Source organism: Chrysemys picta, chromosome 1 (assembly GCF_011386835.1).
Source record: "Chrysemys picta bellii isolate R12L10 chromosome 1, ASM1138683v2, whole genome shotgun sequence".
NCBI classification, from domain to species: domain Eukaryota; kingdom Metazoa; phylum Chordata; order Testudines; family Emydidae; genus Chrysemys; species Chrysemys picta.
Window position 1 is genome coordinate 3,278,918 of NC_088791.1, and position 20,862 is coordinate 3,299,779.

Consider the following 20,862-nt stretch of genomic DNA (forward strand, 5'->3'; position numbering starts at 1 on the left):
GGGAATGTTGCAGGGAGGTTACATTGGGGATGGGGGACTTCCCGTGAAGGAAGCTACCTGAGCTGTAACCTGAGCCAGGAGGGGGGTTGGGAGAAATAACCCCTTCTGCCCGGGAGACTGGACAAAGGAGAGGAGGAGCAGAGGGGAGGGGGGAGAAAGCTGCTGGAGGAGTTTTGGTTTGGTTTCAGTTTTGGGCTGGGTGGTGCAACGTAGGGAACCCCAAGCTGGGGGCTAAGCTCCCTAAACCCCCCAGAGAGACTTGATCGAGGGGTTCTGGTTGTACCTACGTGCTCTGCTTGGGACTGTGTTCCTGTCATCTAATAAACCTTCTGTTTTACTGGCTAGCTGAGAGTCACAGCAAATCGCAGGAATAGAGGGGTGCAGGGCCCTGACTCCCCCACACTCCGTGACATACACAAAGGTCTCAGTGGATGGCCAAAGGCTCTGGAAGAGATGTAGAAGTTTGGGTGATGAGAGGCGCTAGGAGAAAGGTCCCTGAACTCAGAGCACAGGGAAGAGCGCACCAGGGCATTTGCTTCACGGTTGGGAACTCTGCCAAGCCAGTCTCACCCCAGGGCAAGGCATTTATACAACCCCAAGGGACAAGGGGGTGCTGCTCTAGTCTCCTGTGCCAGCCTGGATTTGAAGTCAGGTGCCATCACTTAAAGGGATGCCCAGGGCTAGGAAGCCTGTAATTCACCTTCCCTCCCCACACGCTTTACCCACGCGAGACAGAGGGTGGGCACTGCACCATTCTTCCACTCACATGACCAGGGGTGTTACAGGTCCCAGCAGACTAGACAGAGCACTAAGGGTCCCAGCACTGGCCCCTCGGAGATGGACTGAAAACAACATCCCCCTCTCGAATTCCTGCACTGGATGAGGGTACGGCAGCAAGATGGGCATGAGCCCATGACACTCAGCTGCCTGCAAGTGTTATTGTAGGGTCTCTGGTAGGAAAGAGGGTTGTTTCCAATATGGTGGTGTCTTGTTTCTGAGGGAGGGGGTTTTCAGGGTCAGGCTGAGAGCGGGTAAAACTTGGGGCACTACTAGCTTCAGCCCCTCCCCAAGCAGGTCCACATGCAGGATGGGCTGCATTTCCCGTGCTGACGCAAGCACTGTCTATTGTCTCAACGAGTCCAGTCAAATCCACTTAGATCCCCTCCCCCCCTTACATTTCCCAGGTGCTGGGAAATGTAACAAGTCAGGAAAAAGATCTTGGAGTCATCGTGGATAGTTCTCTGAAGATGTCTGCGCAGTGTACAGAGGCGGTCAAAAAAGCAAACAGGATGTTAGGGATCATTAAAAAGGGGATAGAGAATAAGACAGAATATATTATTGCCCTTATATAAATCGATGGTACGCCCTCATCTCGAATACTGCGTACAGATGTGGTCTCATCTCAAAAAAGATATACGGGCACTAGAAAAGGTTCAGAAAAGAGCAACTAAAATGATTAAAAAGAACAGGAGTACTTGTGGCACCTTAGAGACTAACAAATGATTAAGGGTTTGGAACGGGTCCCATATGAGGAGAGATTAAAGAGGCTAGGACTCTTCAGCTTGGAAAAGAGGAGACTAAGGGGGGATATGATAGAGGTATATAAAATCATGAGTGATGTGGAGAAAGTGGATAAGGAAAAGTTATTTACTTATTCCCATAATACAAGAACTAGGGGTCATCAAATGAAATTAATAGGCAGCAGGTTTAAAACAAATAAAAGGAAGTTCTTCTTCACACAGCGCACAGTCAACTTGTGGAACTCCTTGCCTGAGGAGGTTGTGAAGGCTAGGACTATAACAGTTTAAAAGAGAACTGGATAAATTCATGGTGGTTAAGTCCATTAATGGCTATTAGCCAGGATGGTTAAGGAAGGGTGTCCCTAGCCTCTGTTTGTCAGAGGGTGGAGATGGATGGCAGGAGAGAGATCACTTGATCATTGCCTGTTAGGTTCACTCCCTCTGGGGCACCTGGCATTGGCCACTGTCGGTAGACAGGATACTGGGCTGGATGGACCTTTGGTCTGATCTGGTATAGCCGTTCTTATGTAATGCCATGTCCAGCTTTGGTGGCCACCATTCAAAGAGGGTTGATGAATTGGAGAGGGGTCAGCAAAGAGCCACGAGAATGATCAAAATTAGAAAACCTGCCTGACAGTGACAGACTCAAGGAGCTCAATCTATTTAGCTCAACAAAGAGAAGGCTCAGGGGTGAATTGATCACAGTCTGTCAGGACCTACATGGGGACAAGTATTTGATCACGGGTTCTTCAGCCTAGCAGAGAAAGCTCTAACACAATCCAAAGGCTGGAAATTGAGGCTAGACAAATTCATACCAGAAATAAGATATACATTTTTAATAGCAAGAGTAATTAACCACTGGAACAATTCACCAGGGGTGGAGGTGGATTCTCCATCAGACAATTTTTAAATCAAGATTGGATGTTTTTCTAACAGCTCTGCTCTAGGAATTATTGTGGGGCAGGTCTCTGGCCTGGACTATAAGGTGGTCAGACTAGGTGATCACAATGGTCCCTTCTGGCCCTGGAATCTACAAATTGCCAGTGATACAAACACTTCACTCCTAGAGCCAAGCTGGGTTCTCTTTTCTGCCCACACACCCCACCTACAATAAGGGGCCTAAAGGCCAAACTCCACAACCCTCATGCCCTCAAATTCTACCTTCAGTTACTGCCAGGAACCCCACTGTCCTCAGCAGGCTGCCCTGCAGAACACAACAATTCAACCTGGCCATTAGCCACACCGAGGCTATGGGACACAGCAGGGAATCCAGCCCATGCTCTGGCGTCTGCGCCGGCTCAGCTAACAGTTAATGAGAGCGAGGAGCAGTCACGCTCCTCAGAGATGCTCGCTGGCTGTGCTAAGTAAGCACACACAGGGAGCCGGCCCCATCAGCACCACGGTGCCATTGTTACCATGCAGCTATGCACTTTCAAACCAACTCCTACCTTCAGCTCAACTCCCCTTACCATTCTCGGATTACGCCGCGCAGCGCCGACAAATCAGCGCAACCAGCAGCTCTGCAATTTCACGTCAGGTTCACTCCCAAAACGGGGATCAAACTCAGAAGTTATTTGAAAGCAATTTGCAGCTGGAGACACTAAGCACAGGCGACAGCACGCAGAGAGGTATGCTTCCTTCCGACCCAGGCTGCGCCAGCACAGAGCCCGGCTGGGGAGCGCCCCAAGCAACCGGTGTCTGCACGGCTTACTCAGCCCCAGACATACGGACACACAACGGGGATGGAAAGGCTCACGCAGAACCAAGTTTCTGCATCCCCCCCCCCCGGAGTGTGGCTGGCTGGCAAGGCTGCTTTAGCTCTCCACTACCCTGGGCAGGGAGCTTTGTGAATGCTGCCGGTGGGCCAGATCCCCAGCTGGCGGAAACCAGCGCAGCCCCCTTGAGTTAGAGCAACTGAGGATGAGCCCCCACCCCCCTGCCCTCCTCCTGGCCCCACCCTGAGATTCACTCCCACAAGCTCCAGCTGACTTGAGGGAACTGTAGGACTGGTGGGAACAGATAAATATTTACTGACCCAGGAATGGCTAGTCCTTCAGACTCCCCCCCACAGCCTGGCTGTCTCCGCAGCAGCAGATGGTGCTGCGTGGGGGCCGTGTCTCTGAAGAGGAACCTCGTGTGATGATGCAGTTTGAGACACGGAGCATTTGAGGGCATGGGAGGCTCTGAGCTCTTGCAGGGGGAGTTCGGGTTCTGCGACTGTTGGGTTAGCTTCCATTCTTATTCCTTTCCACTCTGTGGCTGCCCCCCAAGCCCAGCCCATGTGTCATCAACGCCCCAGAGCACCCCTACCCTCACTGGGCGGATGCTCCCATACGCCAGTGTAGCGCCACCCTCCTGCTACCCCCTCCATCCTAGAGCTGCCTCCCCTCCCCCCCGTGGTGCTGTAGTGACCCCGGATGCCCACAGTACAGGCCCCCTCCCTCACGGGTGCCACAGGCACCTTGCTGCTCTCAGGTAATCTGAGTAACCCAGGGAAGTTGCATCTGCCATTATGGAGTCCATCACACGCTCTCCCCACCCAGACGCCTCTGAATCCTGAGCCTGGAAAAGGAGCAACCACCACTGCTCGATCGGTACCACACCAAGGCCTTTCCAGCATTCTGTATCCCCAGCGGCTGGCCACAACCAGACCTCCTCCCAGGAACAGCCTCCCAACGCACGCTCCACTTTGCTTTGCGCCCAGATGAACAGCCAAGGCTGCGGCACTGACTGGATACGACTAAGCTAGAGAGCTGTTCATTCTGCCTGGGTCCTGGCCTCCCAGTCCCTCCTCCCCCAATATCCCTACGGACAAACCATTCACCTCAAGAATACCCCGCAGCCTGCCTCTGCGCGCAGTTAAAAGGCCTTGTGTTTAACAACACTCTGACGAAGACTCCAGCCTATTTGCATGGTCCCAGATGTCCCATTACAAATGTGCCCAAATCCTTCCCAGCTAAATGATTAGATTTCCACACAGACCACGATAACGAAGTCAGCTGGAACCAAGCGGAAACCATTAGACTAGCACCTCTTCTCCGGCACAGCCATCGTCACAGGGGTCAGCCCAGCATTGGGCTGCGGGGAACCTCCTCTCAGTCCTAATGACAACACACCCACAGCACGAGGAGACAGACTGGACCGTTTCATACAGCAACCCCTGCCCAGGGGTCAGTAAGTTCTGAACTACACAGAGGAAACCCCTCAGCAGAACAGGGACACGTGCTCCTTGGGCGAGAACACCCACCGCAGGGCAAGCCGAGCTGCAATCAAACTAGGCAGACATGGTGCTCTGTGGCGTGCCGAGTCCAGGAGCTGGGCCGGCATCATCTGAGCCCTTCGTTTGGGCAGGGAGAGGGCCGAATATGGATGAAATTCAGAGACCCTGGACTGGGAGAAGCCCTGCCCCACCCTGAGGAGGGCAAGGCAAGCAGTGCCGGAGCTAGGGTTTGAAACAAAACGAGGATCACTCTGTGTCCCAGGGAATCACTTTCCAGACACTCAGTGGGGAGAGGGGCCTGCTCAGCTGCGGTGCCAGAGGTAGTGGGAAGGGGGAGACGAGGCCAGACAGGAGTTTGCTCTGTGGTGCAGCAGCCAGAAAAGAGGTCAGTGCAATTCATGGCAGCAGGCGGGGCGGTGATGGCCCCTTTCGGTCAAGGAGCATGCGGAGCGCCAGACCTAGGTCCACCAGCCCAGTGTCCCGTCTCCCTCAGTGGCCAGCACCAGCCGTTTCAGAAGAAGGTGCAAGATCCTACAGTGGTGAGCAGGGACAGCCTTCCCGGGGCCGGCTGTTGTGTCCTCTCCGCACCCCAGCCCTTGGTGGGGGTGGTGGGGGGGTATTTTTATCTTTGGGGTAACTCTGGATGTTCCCGCTACCCGCGTAAGTGCCCAATCCTGACCAGTGTTCCTCCAGGTCCTGGCACTGGTGCCCCGGGCCCCTAACACTCCGTTCAGCTCCAGGCACCGCGCTGCCGGGAGTATACTGAAGAGCTGCAGGGAGTTCAGAGAAGAGGCACAGAACGCAACCCGGGAACAAAGGGGAGAGAGTAAAGAGCTACACCTGCCCAGTGGGGCTAGAACAGTTCAGGAGGGGCCAGCCCTGCAGCGGGGTGGGAACACCACGGGAGGAGAGGAGCAATCGCGGAGCTGCATAAGGCCATAGCTGGGAGCAATGCGATGGAATTAAGGAACAGCCCCGACTGCAAGCCGAAGAGATACAGGCCCCACCACTGGGGGGATTTAAAGAGACCAGACAGCATGGTAGCACGCGGGAGCAGGAGCCAGGTGGGAGAGAAACAGCTGCCTGGACTGAGCACATCTGTCTGCAGCATGGCCACTGACCAGGGGAAGGGCAGCCCTTCGCTCTCCCAGTCACGGGCACCCTGAGACATGGGGTAAGGGGATTTGCCTCTACCTACTGTCCAGCGATGCTGCAGCTTATACTGCGACTGCGCCTCGTCAGAGCAGCGCCCCCTAAGGGATGCAGCGAGAAAGCTGGAAACCTGCAGTGGGACACCACAGTGCTGAGCGTGGCACAGAGTGGCAGAAGGAACCCCCTGGATGGACCGTTACCTGCAGCAGCCCCACAGGGGTCCGGTCTGAATGCCAGGCCCTCGCATGTCAGCAGTTCCGATGCAGGAGGGAGCAAACGCCACCATCAGGCCAAGCCGCTACGAAATGATCCGTCTTCCCCTGGGGAACAGGGCTCATGGGACACCAACCTCTCCAGCCATCCCCATCGTCCCAGTCAGGACCAGGCCAATTCTCCCCACTACATCTGATGAACTATAACTCCTGCTCCCCCACTGTGACCCAGTCAAACTCAAGGGGCAGGGACAAGGACAGACAACTCATCAGGCCAGGGCCCACCCCAGCCCAACATCTGCGACCAACCACTGACAGACAGTAAGTGCCACACGAACGCTGCCCCCAAGGTCTCCCAAGAAACCAGATGCGGCCGCCCCAGGGACAACACCCCCTCTTCCCAGCAGGCGGGCCCAGCCCTGACAAGTAGCCTCCCACCCCTGCCATGCCATGAGAGGGGAGGTCAGTCTCTATGGCCTTTCAACCCTTTGTCCCTGCGCCATTAAGGGGGCTCAAGGGAGGGCCTGGGGCACTTTGACACGTGTGGATTTTTGTCCACTAGGAATTAGACTGAACCCTTCGACTCAGACCAGACAGGACCCAGCACCGGCACATGGCAACAGCCTCCCTCCCGGACAGATTCCAGCCAGCAAGCCGGAGGCACAAGGCTCCATATCCCGGCATTAGCCCTCTTAGCCATCCTCTCCCCGCCTGGTGCTGAGGCACATGGGCTACACATTAACAGTGCCCCGTCCACACGCTGCTGTCCCCAGGGCCTGCTGGAGCCCGGAGCAGGCATTACAAACCTGGCTGAAGGTCCTGGTGTGACGAACTGGGACTGTTCTTAATGTGGTTTGTGAATGCTGAGTGGGGAGTGTTGGCTGGGAAGGCAGGGGAGTGTGGCTAGGACGGTCTGCATTGTGGGATGGGAGACTGGCCGTGAGGGAGAATACCTGAGCATGTAACATGAGAACCCAGGAAGGGGTTAGAGGCCAGGTGACACCTTTGCCTGGGAAACTGAACAAAGGCGGGGGGGAGAGTGGGGAGTTTTTCAAGAGCTGGCTGGTAATGGAGGGAGCCCAGACAGGGCTCTGCCCCTCCCGCCCAATGGGGCTGTGGTGCCCCTGGAATCCCAAGATGGACCTAACTGAGGGGATCCTGTTGTCTGTGCCTGCAAGACCTGTCTTGGACTGTGTTCCTGTCCTCTAAATAAACCTTCTGCTTTACTGGCTGGCTGAGAGTCATGGTGAATCGCAGGAAGCCGGGGGTGCAGGGCCTTGTGTCCCCCCACACTCCGTGACAACTGCTGGCAGGGGTGGGATCTACTGCACCTCGTGGACGGCGCTTCCTGCATTAAGTGACTGGGGAGCAGTAAAACGAAGGGGGATCGACGGGGACCAGGTGGGCTGAAGAGTCAGAGAGAGACTGTTTCAGGGGGCGATTAACCCCTGGGAGCGTGTGACTGGAGAGAAGGACTTTTGCAGTAAAGGGTCCCCTGGGGGATCGCAGCGAGCGGTCCCGGGGTGGAGGAGTCTGCAGCTCGACCCTGGCAAAGAGGTGGTGACCTGAAGAAGGGCTGGCACACAAGGGGTCTCCCTGGAACAGTGGAAAGCCAAGAGCACAGGCCGGTGAGTGGGCAGCAGGAAGATGTATACTAAACGCCTTAAGAGCGACCTGGTGGAGCTGTGCAGGCAGAGGGGGCTGCGCATTGGGAGGTCCACCAAAGAACAGCTAATTGCCCAGCTGGAGGAGAAGGATCGCTTGGAGGAACCGAGCCCTGTCCTTGAAGGAAGCCGCCCGGCGGATGCAGCGTGGGACCCGGGGCCTGACATGGCTGGGAGGGGTCAGACTGCTGCCGAGGACCTCCCGAGCCCCTGCCTACCTGTGCCTAGGGGAGGGGTTGGGGGAAGCCCAGCGAATACCGAGGGCACCCTGACCCTGGCGGCCAGCAGGTGATCATCCCGGAGGAACTTCCCGTCCCTGGAGCGGATGTGACTGGAATATGAATGGAAGAGGAGATGGGAAGAGCTTGAGTTAAGGAAGCAGGAGCGAGAAGAACGGAAAAAGCAGCAGAAAGAAGGAGAAACAGTGTCAGCATGAGCTGACGGAGGAGAAACAGCGTCAGCATGAGCTGGAACTGGACAGGCTGAGGAGCAGCGAGCCCCCAGCTGTCGTGAGTGAGGGGGGACCCAAGACTGCAAAGAGCTTTGATAAGTGCTTCCTGGCCCAGCGTAAGGAGGGGGAGGACATGGATACCTTCCTGACGGCCTTTGAGAATACCTGCGAGCTGCCCCAGGTTGACCCTGCAGACAGGCTCCAGTTTCTCATCCCCTCACTGGACTCCACAGCCAGGGAGGTGTACAGCCAAATGAAAGGGGCGGAGACAGGGGACTACGAACTGTTCAAAAAGGCCCTGCTCCGCGAGTTTGGGCTGACCCCTGAGATGTACCAGAAGAGGTTCCGGAGTCAGCGTAAAACCCGTGAGGGTACATACCTACAACTGGCCAACCGGGCGCAGGGGTATGCCCACAAGTGGACATCTGGGGCCCAAACTAAAGAAGACCTGCTTAACCTATTCGTTCTGGAGCACATATATGAGCAGTGCCCATCCAACCTGAGGCGATGGTTGATGGACCAAAACCCAGAGAACCCGCAGCACGCAGGCCAGCTGGCCAACGACTTTGTGAACAGTCGGGCAAGGGATAACAGGGAGGAGTCCCAAAGGAACAGTCCCACCACAACGCAGAGAGAGAGAGAGTCACCATGGGACCTCCCAGCGGGGAAATATGGAGAACCCCCACCAAAGGGGAACATCCAGCGTCAGGTCCATCTGACCCGCTCAAGGGGACCCATGGGACATGGGCTGCTATCACTGTGGCCAAAAAGGCCACATATGGGCCCAGTGCCTCAGGCTCAGGGACAGACTGAGCAGACTGAACCCACAGAGGGTTGACTGGGTAGAGACCCAGCCGGACGAGGGGCAGCATTCCCAGGGAAGTGGGGCTGGCAGCGTACCACCTGCTAAGGAGGGAGGAGAGCTCCATGCCAGCTCCTCTGGGGGGCTGGATGCTCCAGACTGAGGGTTTTTGGTTTACAGGGTGGGCGCGGGGCTGTCCCCCCGGAGAGAGTACCTTGTTCCCCTGGAGGTGGATGGGAGGAAGGTCAATGGATACTGGGATACGGGCGCAGAGGTGACGCTGGCCTGGCCCGAGGTGGTGGCCCCAGATCAGGTGGTGCCCAACACCTACCTGACGGGGGTGGGCGGGACCCCCATTCAAGGTGCCCATGGCGAGGGTACACCTGAAGTGGGGGGCCAAGGAGGGCCCCAAGGAGTGGGGGTACACCCGTATTTGCCCACTGAGGTGTTGATCGGGGGGGACCTGGAGAACTGGCCAAGCAACCCCCAGGGTGCCCTGGTTGTGACCCGTAGTCAGAGCCGGCGAGGGGCACTGCGCCCTGACCTTGGGAAGGGTGCCTTGCCTGAGGCGCAGGACCCTAACCTGGTCGGGAGGGAATGCCCAGGGACACGGCTCAGGGAGGCTGCGGCTTCAGACCCAGCCGGCGAGAGAGAGCAGGTGGCCATCCCTGTCCCAGCTGCTGAGTTCCAGGCCGAGTTGCAGAAAGATCCCTCCTTGCGGAAGATAAGGGACCTGGCCGACCTCAGTGCGGTACAGACCATGCGGAGAGGTGGCTGGAAAAGGTTCCTGTGGGAGAAGGGGTTCCTGTACCCAGAATGGGCCCCCCCAGGGAAAATGGTGTCAGGGGGGATCAGGAGGCAGCTGGTGGTACCCCAGAAGTATCGCCACCAGCTGCTGTACCAGGCCCATGACATTCCCCTCTCAGGGCACCAGGGAACCTGGCATACCCGGCAGAGGCTGCTACGGAGCTTTTACTGGCCTGGGGTCTTTGTTACTGTCCGACAGTACTGCCGATCCTGTGACCCCTGTCAGAGGGGGAGGAAGGCCCGGGTCAAAGGGAAAACGGCTTTAGGACCCTTGCCCATCATAGAGGAGCTTTTCCAGAGGGTGGCCAAGGTCAAAAGGGGGGGCTCTGAACCAAGAGAGCCCAAATCACTGACCTCCAGACTGGAACGCTGGGAGAAGACCCCAGCCCAGTTGGAACCCCAGGAGTATTGGGGTAGGAAAAGGGCACAGGCCGCATAAACCTTCCCACATGCGAACTACAAGTGCCATCGAGCACCCCCGACCTAAGAGGGGGGCGTGAAACTGGAAGGGCCTGGTGTAATTCTCACCAAGGAAGAGGAGGGATGTTGGAGCATCCACAGGAACGGGGGTAGGTTCGAACTTCCCTGGATCACTGGCTGAAGTGACCCCGCTCAGTTCGGTCTAGAAGGGGGGAGAGATGTGATGAACTGGGACTGTTCTCACTGTGGTCTTTGAATGCCGAGTGGGGAGTGTTGGTTGGGAAGGCAGGGGAGTGTGGCTAGGATGGTCTGCATTGGGGGATGGGAGACTGGCTGTGAGGGAGGATACCTGAGCATGTAACATGAGAACCCAGGAAGGGTTTAGAGGCCAGGTGACACCTTTGCCTGGGAAACTGAACAACGGCTGGGGGGAGTTTTTCAGGAGCTGGCTGGTAATGGAGGGAGCCCAGGACAGGGCTCTGCCCCCCCCACCCCCCAATGGGGCTGTGGTGCCCCTGGGACCCCAATATGGACCTAACTTGGGGGGGCGGGGTCCTGTTGTCTGGACGGGGCTCTGCCCCTCCCGCCCAATGGGGCTGTGGTGCCCCTGGAACCCCAAGATGGACCTAACTGAGGGGATCCTGTTGTCTGTGCCTGCAAGACCTGCCTTGGACTGTGTTCCTGTCCTCTAAATAAACCTTCTGCTTTACTGGCTGGCCGAGAGTCATGGTGAATCTCAGGAAGCCGGGGGTGCAGGGCCTTGTGTCACCCCACACTCCGTGACACATGGCCACAAGTGCCTTCATTAGACTCAAGCTCGGTAACAAGCAGACTTCTGGCTTCCACTCAGCAGGGCCCCCCCAGGTGCTCTCACAGCTCCAGAGCGTAGGCCTTGGCCCTGGTCTGCATTAAAAAACTATTTTGGTATAACTACATCGCTCAGGGGTGTGAACAACCGCACGTCCACTGACACAGCAACAGCCACCTAAGCGCCGGTGCAGACAGTGCTGTATCGGCAGGAGAGCACCTCCCGGCGACATAGCTACAGCCTGTCACAGGAGGAGAGTAACGAAGCCGGTGGGAGAAGTTCTCCCCGTTGGCTTAGAGCGTCTACATTACAGTGCTGCAGTGGCACAGCTGTGCCCAGGCCGCGTTTGAAGCATAGAGCTGCCCTCAGACTGAAAACCGAAAGGGCACACCCCAAAGCACTTGGGGTGCTCCAAACTAGCTGCTGGGAAGAAAGGCCTAGGGCAAACCCTTCGTACAGTGCCCCCAGACACGGAGCCCATCACGCTAAGGACACAGCCACACAAACAGCCAGAAGGAAGTGCCATGGCTACCAGGGGCGGGGGAAGGGAGCGTGTCCCAGATACACCCATCCCACGCACAGGCCAGAGCGGAGTCGGCACAGGAAGCATTTGGCTGCAGGCACCGAGCGCATGTGTCGGTGCCTGGGGCCCTCCCGTGCCATCCAGAGGCTGCAGACACCTGCACTAGAAGGCTGCAAGCCACCCAGAGACACATGGCACGTCAGCTCTGCGACGGGGGGATAATGGGCTAGCTGCTCTTGGTGGGAGGGGATAAGCCAACTCTCCCCAATAACCAGGCCCTGCTGGGAATCCCAACAGTGCAGGAACCCACAGTGATCTGGTGCTTCCTGAGCACCCCCGGTCAACAAATCGCAGAGCGATGGGCTCAGAGCTGCCCTTGGAGTCTCTCCTCCCCCCGGTGCCCTCAGCATCCCCTAAGCTGTGTCGGGCTTTGCGCACTATACCTGTCCACGGGTATGGCAAGAGCCAGTGGAGACAGCAGTCCCGGGGGTGTCTGCATCTGAGCAGCACCTCATCCCCTCAGGCAACACACGGGTCCCTGCCCCCAGGCCCTTAGAGCAGCCCGGTGAAGGAACACGAGTGAGCAGGACAGACCCACGAGCCAGGCTCTGGCTGCAGGCACAGCCCGCTCACAGCTGCCTGGCTCGGAAGCACTCGAGCAGCTGTTAAATAATGTGTAAATCATTTGATGGAAAGAAGAGTCAGAAAGAGCAGCATGAGGCAGGGGGAGGCCAGCCCGTGCATCTGAGCACAGGGGACTCAGAGCTGCACGGCCCCTTGACATTGTTTGTAAAACACTAGCAGTTTGGGCGGATGGCCAGTTCGTGCAGGAACAGGAGCCAGAAGCCACAAGCTTTAACCCCAGCTGTGCCAGTGACTCCCTTAGGGATGGAGGGCGAGTCACAGCTGCTTTCTCCCTGGGTTCCCGGTCCGAAATGGGCACGAGAACACAACCACCACAAGGCAGGGCAGAGGGGGAAGTAATACAAGCAAAGGGCTTTGCAGACTGACCGTGCTAAGCGCCAGCAGGAGATTCTCGCCAATAGTCACAGCAGGAAAAACACAGAGCTGGGGCACGTCCCCTGCTTGTATTCACACTCACCACGAAGGTGACGGGGCCTAGTCCAATGAGGGCTATTGCCCCCGAGAGACAATAGATGCAGAAAGGCTAAAAGCCGCAAGGACTTCGGGCTCATCTGCGTTTACGGCGGGGGTTAGGTGGTAGAACTGCGTTGCTCAGGGGCGTGGACACACATTTGTCATGTAGGCTTCCACACTGAAGCCTCCAAGCAGCAGCACTTGGTGCCGTCTGCAGCACAAAGCGAAAACCAGAAACGCAAAGGAGATGGGGCAGTTCTCTGGCCTGTGTCACACAGACAACAGGGCACCGGGGTCAGGGTCGCAGTGCAATGAAGTTTGAGAACCACTGGAGTAGGCGATCCCGACCGTCTCACCTGGCCTTGGGATCTATGACAGACTTGCTGTAAAACCCTCATTGTGGTGCCCTGCGGAGACACCAGGGCCAAGGTGGTATCAGCGGGAGTGCCAGGTATGATCACCACACTCAGCTGTGGCTGGAATGTGGTTAACTCTATGCTCATCCTCAGAGCTAGCCAGCCTGCGTAGGTTGATACTCACATGCCTCCAATGGCAACAGTCGCACAGGTTCGCTCTGAGAAGGCAGGCACAGTCTCCGTGGCGGTGCTGGCGGGTCTGATGTAGTCCACAGTGACGTTCACCTGCAAGAGAAGGCAGACAGGTCTGAGACTTCATAAACCACCAGAGCACATGGCAACGACAGACCGAGCCTGGGGTGAAGGGGCCTCTGCACCCATGCTGCTCAGGGGCTCTCTGAATGCGACCTTCCCCAGCCCCCTGCCCACACCCAGAATCAACTACAGGCTCCCAAATACCCCATCCAATCAAAGCATGCACTTCCCAGCTAACGCTAGCCAGGCTGGTGAGCTACAAGTGTAACATCTGACAGGGCGGCAGGAGACAATAGCAGAGAACATGTACACCAGGAGCCTTCCAGGTTTAACAAGCTGCACAGAACTCAACTGCTGCAGCCCTTGGCTCGGGGAGGAAAGCGCAGCTCCAGCGTTTGGGCTGAGAGAGCAGGACTGACCACACTTCACTGCTGCTCGCTCCCAAACGCACACGAGACGCAGCGGGGCGTCAGCAACAGCACAGCACAACATGGAGACCGAATGGACAACCAAGGTGTGCCCAGGACAAGGCCATGCCTATAATTTTACACAAACTAGATAGAGCTCTTAGTCCTGCTGCTGCCAATCGCAGAGGTCATTAACACAGGCGGGCAGCTGGCAGAGATGGTGGCACCTTGCTTATCAGTGGGGTGTTGAGAACCAGCTACAAATCATTGTTTGGGAAAACCCCGAACACCCCTTTGGATACCAATTCAATATACAAATCAGCATCCACCTTGGACAGTATCGTACTGTCATTAGCATTCAGCTCCCAAACCACTTCAGACCCGTGCATCTGGAGTTAGGCGGCTAGTGTTTGTCCACACTAGACAAGGGCGTTTGTAAAATGTGGTTGCTACAATCCTGGTGCAGACACAGCGAGTGGTAGTTCGTAGTCTAGGCTCCCCGCCAGGGTCCACCTTGACCAGTCGAGCCGTGTGACCTACAACCTGCCCTATCTACACTGGGCTTTGAATCGTGTTGGCTGTTAACACATACCGTGGGTGAAAACCCTGGCCCTGCAGTGTCAGCGACAACATTGACTTTGACAGAGACACACCTCCACCCGTAGTCTCCCAGTACAGACAGGCCCGGATGGCCAGCTTTGGCTTCCCAGGATCGAAGCTGCTGGCCATCATCACCTAGTGACTGCACGATACAAACCCCTCTGGGCTGAAGCAGCACTCACTCCTGTGCCAGCTCTCTGCACAGAGACCAGTTTTACCCTCCAGAGGCTCCTGTGGCCAGGGCAGGGGGAGCTGTTCCTGCCCCATTCGTCCTCCCTATAATCAAAGTCGCCCCTGCATAAAATTCCCAGGGATGCCACTGTTCATGGTAAAGAGCTCAGACTGTCACGTTCTCTCTCTGTTCCCTTTCAAGAAGGCTACAGAGGATGCACCAGTGTGGAGGAGCCGCAGCTGAGGAAATCTGCTAATCCCAAGGTGGTTTGTACAGGGAGGAAAGCCCAAGTGGAAGGAACGGGTGGGAGATCCTGAGTGCAGAGTTTAGGCAGCTACATTTCCAAGAGTGACTCTTGGCCTTGGCTGCCCGACTTTGATGCACTGAAGGAGCCTGCTCTTTCCAGGGGCCGTGCTCGGCACTTTCTGAAAAGCAGGCCCCGTTCCATGGGAATTGCCAGATGGATCAGACCCCAGAAGCCCATCTAGTCCTGCATCCTGTCACTGACACCCAGAGAATGGGGCAAGAAGCCCAGTGGGGGACAGATGGGGGATAATCTGCCCTCCCCGTAAAGGTCTCATCCCAGAGATTGGTTTGAACCCTGGAACAGGGGCTCTCCCTCTTCCCAAACTCTCTTTACAGCTTTGGCTAGAACAACTCTGGATGTTATCATCCAGATACTATCCAAACCACCTTTGAACCTTGCTAACGTCTTGGATTTAACTTCCTGTAGCAGAGCAGGGAGTTCCACAAGCCAAACAAACGTATGACAAAGCGTTTTCTTTTCCGTTTTGAACTGACCTCCTTTCAGTTGTGCTGAATGCCCCCTTGGCACTGCCTGATAAGACAGGGGAACAGAAGCTCTACGGTGTTAAGTTAAATGGGCCCCTTTTAGTCAGCTTGGCCATCAATTTTCAAACAAATGCAACAGAATTCCGACTCGTTAGCTAGCTCTGCACGATGCAGTGGTACAGGCGTCCAATCCAGTACCGGTGAGTTTGAACAGCAATTCCCAACTGCAATAGAAAGGGCAGCACAAGAGGGGCTAGGGGAATTTCAACTGAAGGGCTGAAGTGTTTGAACAAAGCCTGTTACCTAATTCATGCCAACAGCTACATTTCTATGTAAATCCAACTTAATCCGGCTGCTTTGCTTACTCCAAAACTTACTTCCCAACATTTTAACTGCCCCTTAATCCAGATAAAGCTGAGGTTATTCCAGTAATTGGGGGATGGAGATGGGAGAGGGTGTCAGCATCAAGTAATCTGCCTTGCCAGACTTGGAGGGGCTTGGATTTCCCAGATACTGTGGGACTGTCTCCTGCTAGCAGAGTTCAGACCCATCATTTTCCAGTAGCAAAGGCAGCAACTGTGGTGTGGGAATGGCACAGCCATGCCATCGGTGAGTGCCCATACAGTCTGCACCAGCACTACTCCCCCAGGGGAGAGCCAGACATTCCCAAGCAGACAAGGGCCTAGAGCGGACCTGAGACCCAGGCCTTTCACAGCCCAAGGCAGAATCGCTGCAACCTACTCAGCGGGATGCGGCCCCTCCTCACACACTGCAACCCGCCTTGTCTGTCCATGGGCTCCAGCCCACCCAGCTTTAAACAGGGTGGGCCGTGGCTCCCTTGGCAAGAGGCAGCAGCTCTCAGCTGGCAGCCCCCTAAATGTAATCAAGAGGCAGCGGGGGGACTCCTGGCCTGTGTTTCGTCCCCTGCTGGGTGTGGGGCCTGGCAGATTGCGCTCCAAGGCGTGCTTTCCCAGGATTGGTTTCTTGGGAGGGAAGATGGAAGCAGTTGGTTTTAGGGAGGAAGGGAGGGTGACTCTCCCCTGCTTAGAAGTAATCAGGCAGCAAAAGAGGGGAGACAGGCGCTGACAGGGCCCAGCACGAGGTCTCCCTTGGTAGGTCACCAACCCATGGAGCTCCAAGTGTCTCATACGCCCATATGGCTAAGCCATCTCTCTGCCCTAGGGTTCCCTCACTGCAGCAGCTGGGCACCTTGCACACAAGGATGATCAGCAGTAGCCGAGTCTCTAGTGGACTTCATGGAGCGCACAGCTCTTCTCCCAAAGCCTTGCTACTCACCCCACCCACCCAACCGAGCTACAAAGTGAGTGCTCCCACCGAGGAGATTTCTGAGAGCTGCTTCCGCAGCTCAGCGGTGCTCTGCAGCCAGCCAGCAGGAGGAATCATTTATACATCACTTTTTTTCTCCAGGTAGGGTTTTTTCCTCTCTTTTACACCTTGTACTTCGAGCTAGCACCTTCGTTCCGCTTTCAGCCTCGACTGATCAAGTCAAAAGGGAGCAGGAGACAGACAGGCGTCAAGTTCATCAATGTTACAAGAGTGTCTTGAAAGCCCTTTCAACTGTCGGCTCTTTACAAGCTTTGCGTTTAAAAGGAGCATAAAAATGCAAAAAGGTACGACTCACTCAAAGCCTCCTGCCATCGGCTCACTCGCTCGTACAAAGAGCTAATCATGTCTGGGAAGCAACAAGAGGGAACTCTGTCAGGGAAGAGCCAATTAAGGGGGGAGGTTAAAGTAATTCCTTCTGGTGAAAGTACTGTCATAACAACTCTGTGGGGGGAGGGGAGAGGGATGATTATTTGGAAAGGGAAATTAGGAAATTCAAACTCGCCCAGGGTTTCTCTCGGCAGCAAGGAGCAGCGCATTTTGGAGATGCCTTGACCAGAAGCAGACAATAGCTTTTGGCTAAAGATGGGGACAGGCAGCTGACCCAAGAGCTGACTCAAAGACATGCTCACCTCCCATGCATGCTCCAGCACACGGCCACGGCCATGCATGGGGTGCTGTGTACGTACCAGGGTAAGAAGGTCAGTGGCACAAAGGGTCGTTGCATTTCACACCTCAAGACGTGGGTTCAAATCCAAAATGGGGGGAAGGAGTATGGTGGCTGAGTTGTGGACTGAGGTTCACTAGACATGCAAAGTATCACAACAAGGTGGCATGAATAGTGGCATCTGCCCTGGACTGTAGGTTCAGGTGCCCTGGCAAAGCCGACATGCCACCAGTCTGTACTACGCCAGCGTGGTTAAATCCTTCGCTTCTCTTAGCAAAATCCACTCCCCCCGGACAAAACACCCCCCAAATTCCCTACACATTCAATCTGACAGGTCTCAAAACAGTTTGCATCCAGGCTGACAATGCTTCCTTCCTGGTGCCACTTTCAGAGGCAGGGATGTGACAATCTAATTCCCACTTTACTCACCCGCTACAAAATGCGGGCAAAGCATTGAGACCAAAGGTGGAAAGGACCTACCGTTGCCAACTTTCATGCGGTAAATAAGCACCCCAACTTTCACAATAAGCCAAAAAACAAGCTAATCCCATTTCAAAACAAGCCAGTCCTTAAGAACCCCCACACTCTATGTGACTGGATCCACCGGCATGCAGTCTGGACCTGTGGTGGGCTCACTGTGCACCCCTGACTCTCCCTTGCCCCTGCTTGCCAGGAGCTATCGAAACAAAAGAAGCTACAAGCCAAAAACTAGCACAACTAGTAAAACAAGCAACTCACAAGTCAATTAGGCCAAAAACAAGCCCAATTTCTGCGTTTTTCCCTCGGGTTTGGCATGTCTGAAAGGACCCAAGGGCCAGTGACTGCAAACACCACACAGCCGACATTAAGGAGGCTGACGTGACAGGCCAACAAGTCATGGAGCACTCTTGGTGACGGCTGAAATGTTCTACCCCACTGACCCAACAGCACTCAGCGCAACAAGAAATTACTCACCTTGTGAAGTAACAATGGTTCTTCGAGGTGCGTGTGCCTAGGGAGCTCCCCGGTAGGTGTGCCTGCAGCCCTCCAGTAGAGCACCCTAGGGACACTACTTGAAGCAGCAACGGCTATGCCACTGTCATAGCATCAGGGCGGGGGAGAACTGCAGCATGGCGTGACCAGCACAGTTGAGAAACAAACGTGGGCAAGACCCAGTGTGTGGTTTAGCACAGCGGCTCTCCAACTTTCCAGATCGTTCCCCTTTCAGGAGGCGGATTTGTCCGGCATACCCCAAGTTACACCTCACTTAAAAACTACTTGCTGACAAAATCAGACCTAAAAATACAGAAGTGTCCAAGCACATTAGTACTGAACAATTGCTGATTCTCTTCTCTTTACCATAGAATTATAAAACAAATCAATTGGAATATAAATACTGTACCTACATTTCAGTGTTTAGTATGTAGAGCAGTATAAACAAGTCATTGTATGTATGAAACTTTAGTTGGTACGGACTTCGCTAGTGCTTTTTCTGTAGCCTGTTGTAAAACTAGGCAAATCTCTAGCTGAGCTGACGTACCCCTGGAAGAGCTCTGCGAACCCCCAGGGGTACACATCCCCCTGCTTGAGAACCACTGCTCTAGTAGACAGAGCCTGGGTTTAGCAGTCAGGAGAGCTGGGATCGCATTCTTGGCAGTCAGCAACTTGCAGCGTGGCCTTTGGGAAAGCACTGACGGTCTGATTTTCAGTGGCCCGCCATCACTGGGAGCAGTGGGTGCTGACCACCACTCAGCCGCTCTGACAGAAACGGAGATTACACGATCGTATTTCCCTACCTCCCCAGGCACTACGGGTTCATGTTTGCAACGCACTGAGCTCCGGAGAGGAAAGGTGCTAGGAACGCGCCTATTATGCTATTATTGAACATACCATAACATTGCATTCGGAAGAGATGTATCAAAAAACCCCAAAGGGGTTCCAAGAACAGCAGCCAGCAACGTTACAGCAGCAGGAGGCCGCTACAAACCAGAAATTAAACCCTAAGGGTAATTAGCATTTTGGTCCCGTTCCTGTTAGTTCCCCACAGCCAGGCCATAGATCTGCCTTCATTCTCTCACCACTGGGAATTGGCACTTCTTGGCACCCAGGCAAACGACATCAAGGGAACACAAACCTGTGTCTCAGACCTCAGCCTCTGCCCTGTTCTCATTCACACCCAGTCCTCAAGGGAACCCACTGGACAACCGGCGTATAGCCAGGTTACCACTCAATCCCATCTGATCCTGACCCACAGCACCCCAGCTATCCCAGCCCTGCCATTCCCCTTCAATCCCAACCTGCCGCCCCCTGCTAGTCCAGCCCTATGCACACACCCCCGTTTTGCAGATGTCCCTCAATCCTGCCCAACAGCCCCCCAAGCCCTGAATTCCCCACGCAGTTCCAGCAACACGTCAGCCCCATGCAGCCTGCTGGCTACCCAAGGCCTCTCTAAAGCAGAGACTGCTAGTGGTGCTGGACTGCGAGAGACACCATGGGCCCTGTAGTTTGTAGCACCTGTTACTGAGAGAGCCAATGCCCCTACTTATATAGCCCAAAATCCCATTAGCCTTCTTGGCAACAAGGGCACACTGTCGACTCATATCCAGCTTCTCATCCACCGTAACCCCCAGGTCCTTTTCTGCAGAACTGCTGCCTAGCCATTCGGTCCCTAGTCTGTAACAGTGCATGGGATTCTTCCTTCCTAAGTGCAGGACTCTGCACTTGTCCTTGTTGAACCTCATCAGGTTTCTTTTGGCCCAATCCTCTAATTTGTCTAGGTCCCTCTGTATCCTATCCCTGTCCTCCAGCGTATCTACCACTCCTCCTAGCTTAGTGTCAACTTCAGCCACGTTCCAGTCTCGTCAATGGATTGCCAGCTTGAGAGAGGCGCAGAAGTGCTCGGGCAGGGAGGATTCCTGCCGTCACCGTTCTCATCAGGCTGCATTTAAAGAACCCACCAGATCATTAGTAGTATTCTATAAAGGACAGTTACAGCAAGGACATGGCCTCTGCCCTGAAGCGCTCACAAGCCAAACCAAGCGACGTAAGAGGGGAATACGATCCACTGTGGACACACCCACCTGCAGTTCAAAGCAGGGGCCCGACTCCCTAGGTGCTTAGATAGCCTCCCCCACTCGCCACAGACTGAGCACTCCATTCGTTTATCTTTGCAACACACCAGTGTTGAGTTTAACTTCACTTCCTGTGATATTATCCCCATTTTACAGATGGATGTCAGAGGCAAGTCCCATGAATCCCAGCGAGCCAAGTCCCCACGGCCCTTGCCCTCCTGAACCAGCCATGCAATGGGGTGATGGTACAGTAGCGTCAGGAAGGGTCTGAGCGCGCCGTTAAGAGGAGGGCCTGCGGCAGCCCAAGCACAGGAGGCTGTCAGCTGGCTCCATCTGACCCCAAGCGTTCCCGTAAGTGGCCGTTACCGTCACCCAGCAGACCTGCACTTTGCTAAATATCTGATGGGGAGAAACACTTCATGGAAACAAAGGCCAATGTGCTTGTCAGTCCGAGCACCGGCGTGTGGCCAGCTCCCCCGCAGCGCGCTTGGGCCTATGCACACGGCACTTAAAGCAGAAGGATCAAACAGAATCCAGAGGGG

At 55.4% G+C, this 20,862-nt stretch overlaps 1 protein-coding gene across 1 annotated transcript in view; it reads right to left on the minus strand.

Moving 5' to 3' along the window:
• SND1 (staphylococcal nuclease and tudor domain containing 1) overlaps window positions 1-20,862 on the minus strand; it is a 453,393-nt gene that overhangs the window by 247,320 nt on the left and 185,211 nt on the right. The window contains exon 12 of the mRNA XM_008174151.4: window positions 13,218-13,318. Within this exon, the coding sequence (XP_008172373.1) occupies window positions 13,218-13,318 (101 nt within the window). The remainder of the gene's footprint in view (window positions 1-13,217; window positions 13,319-20,862) is intronic.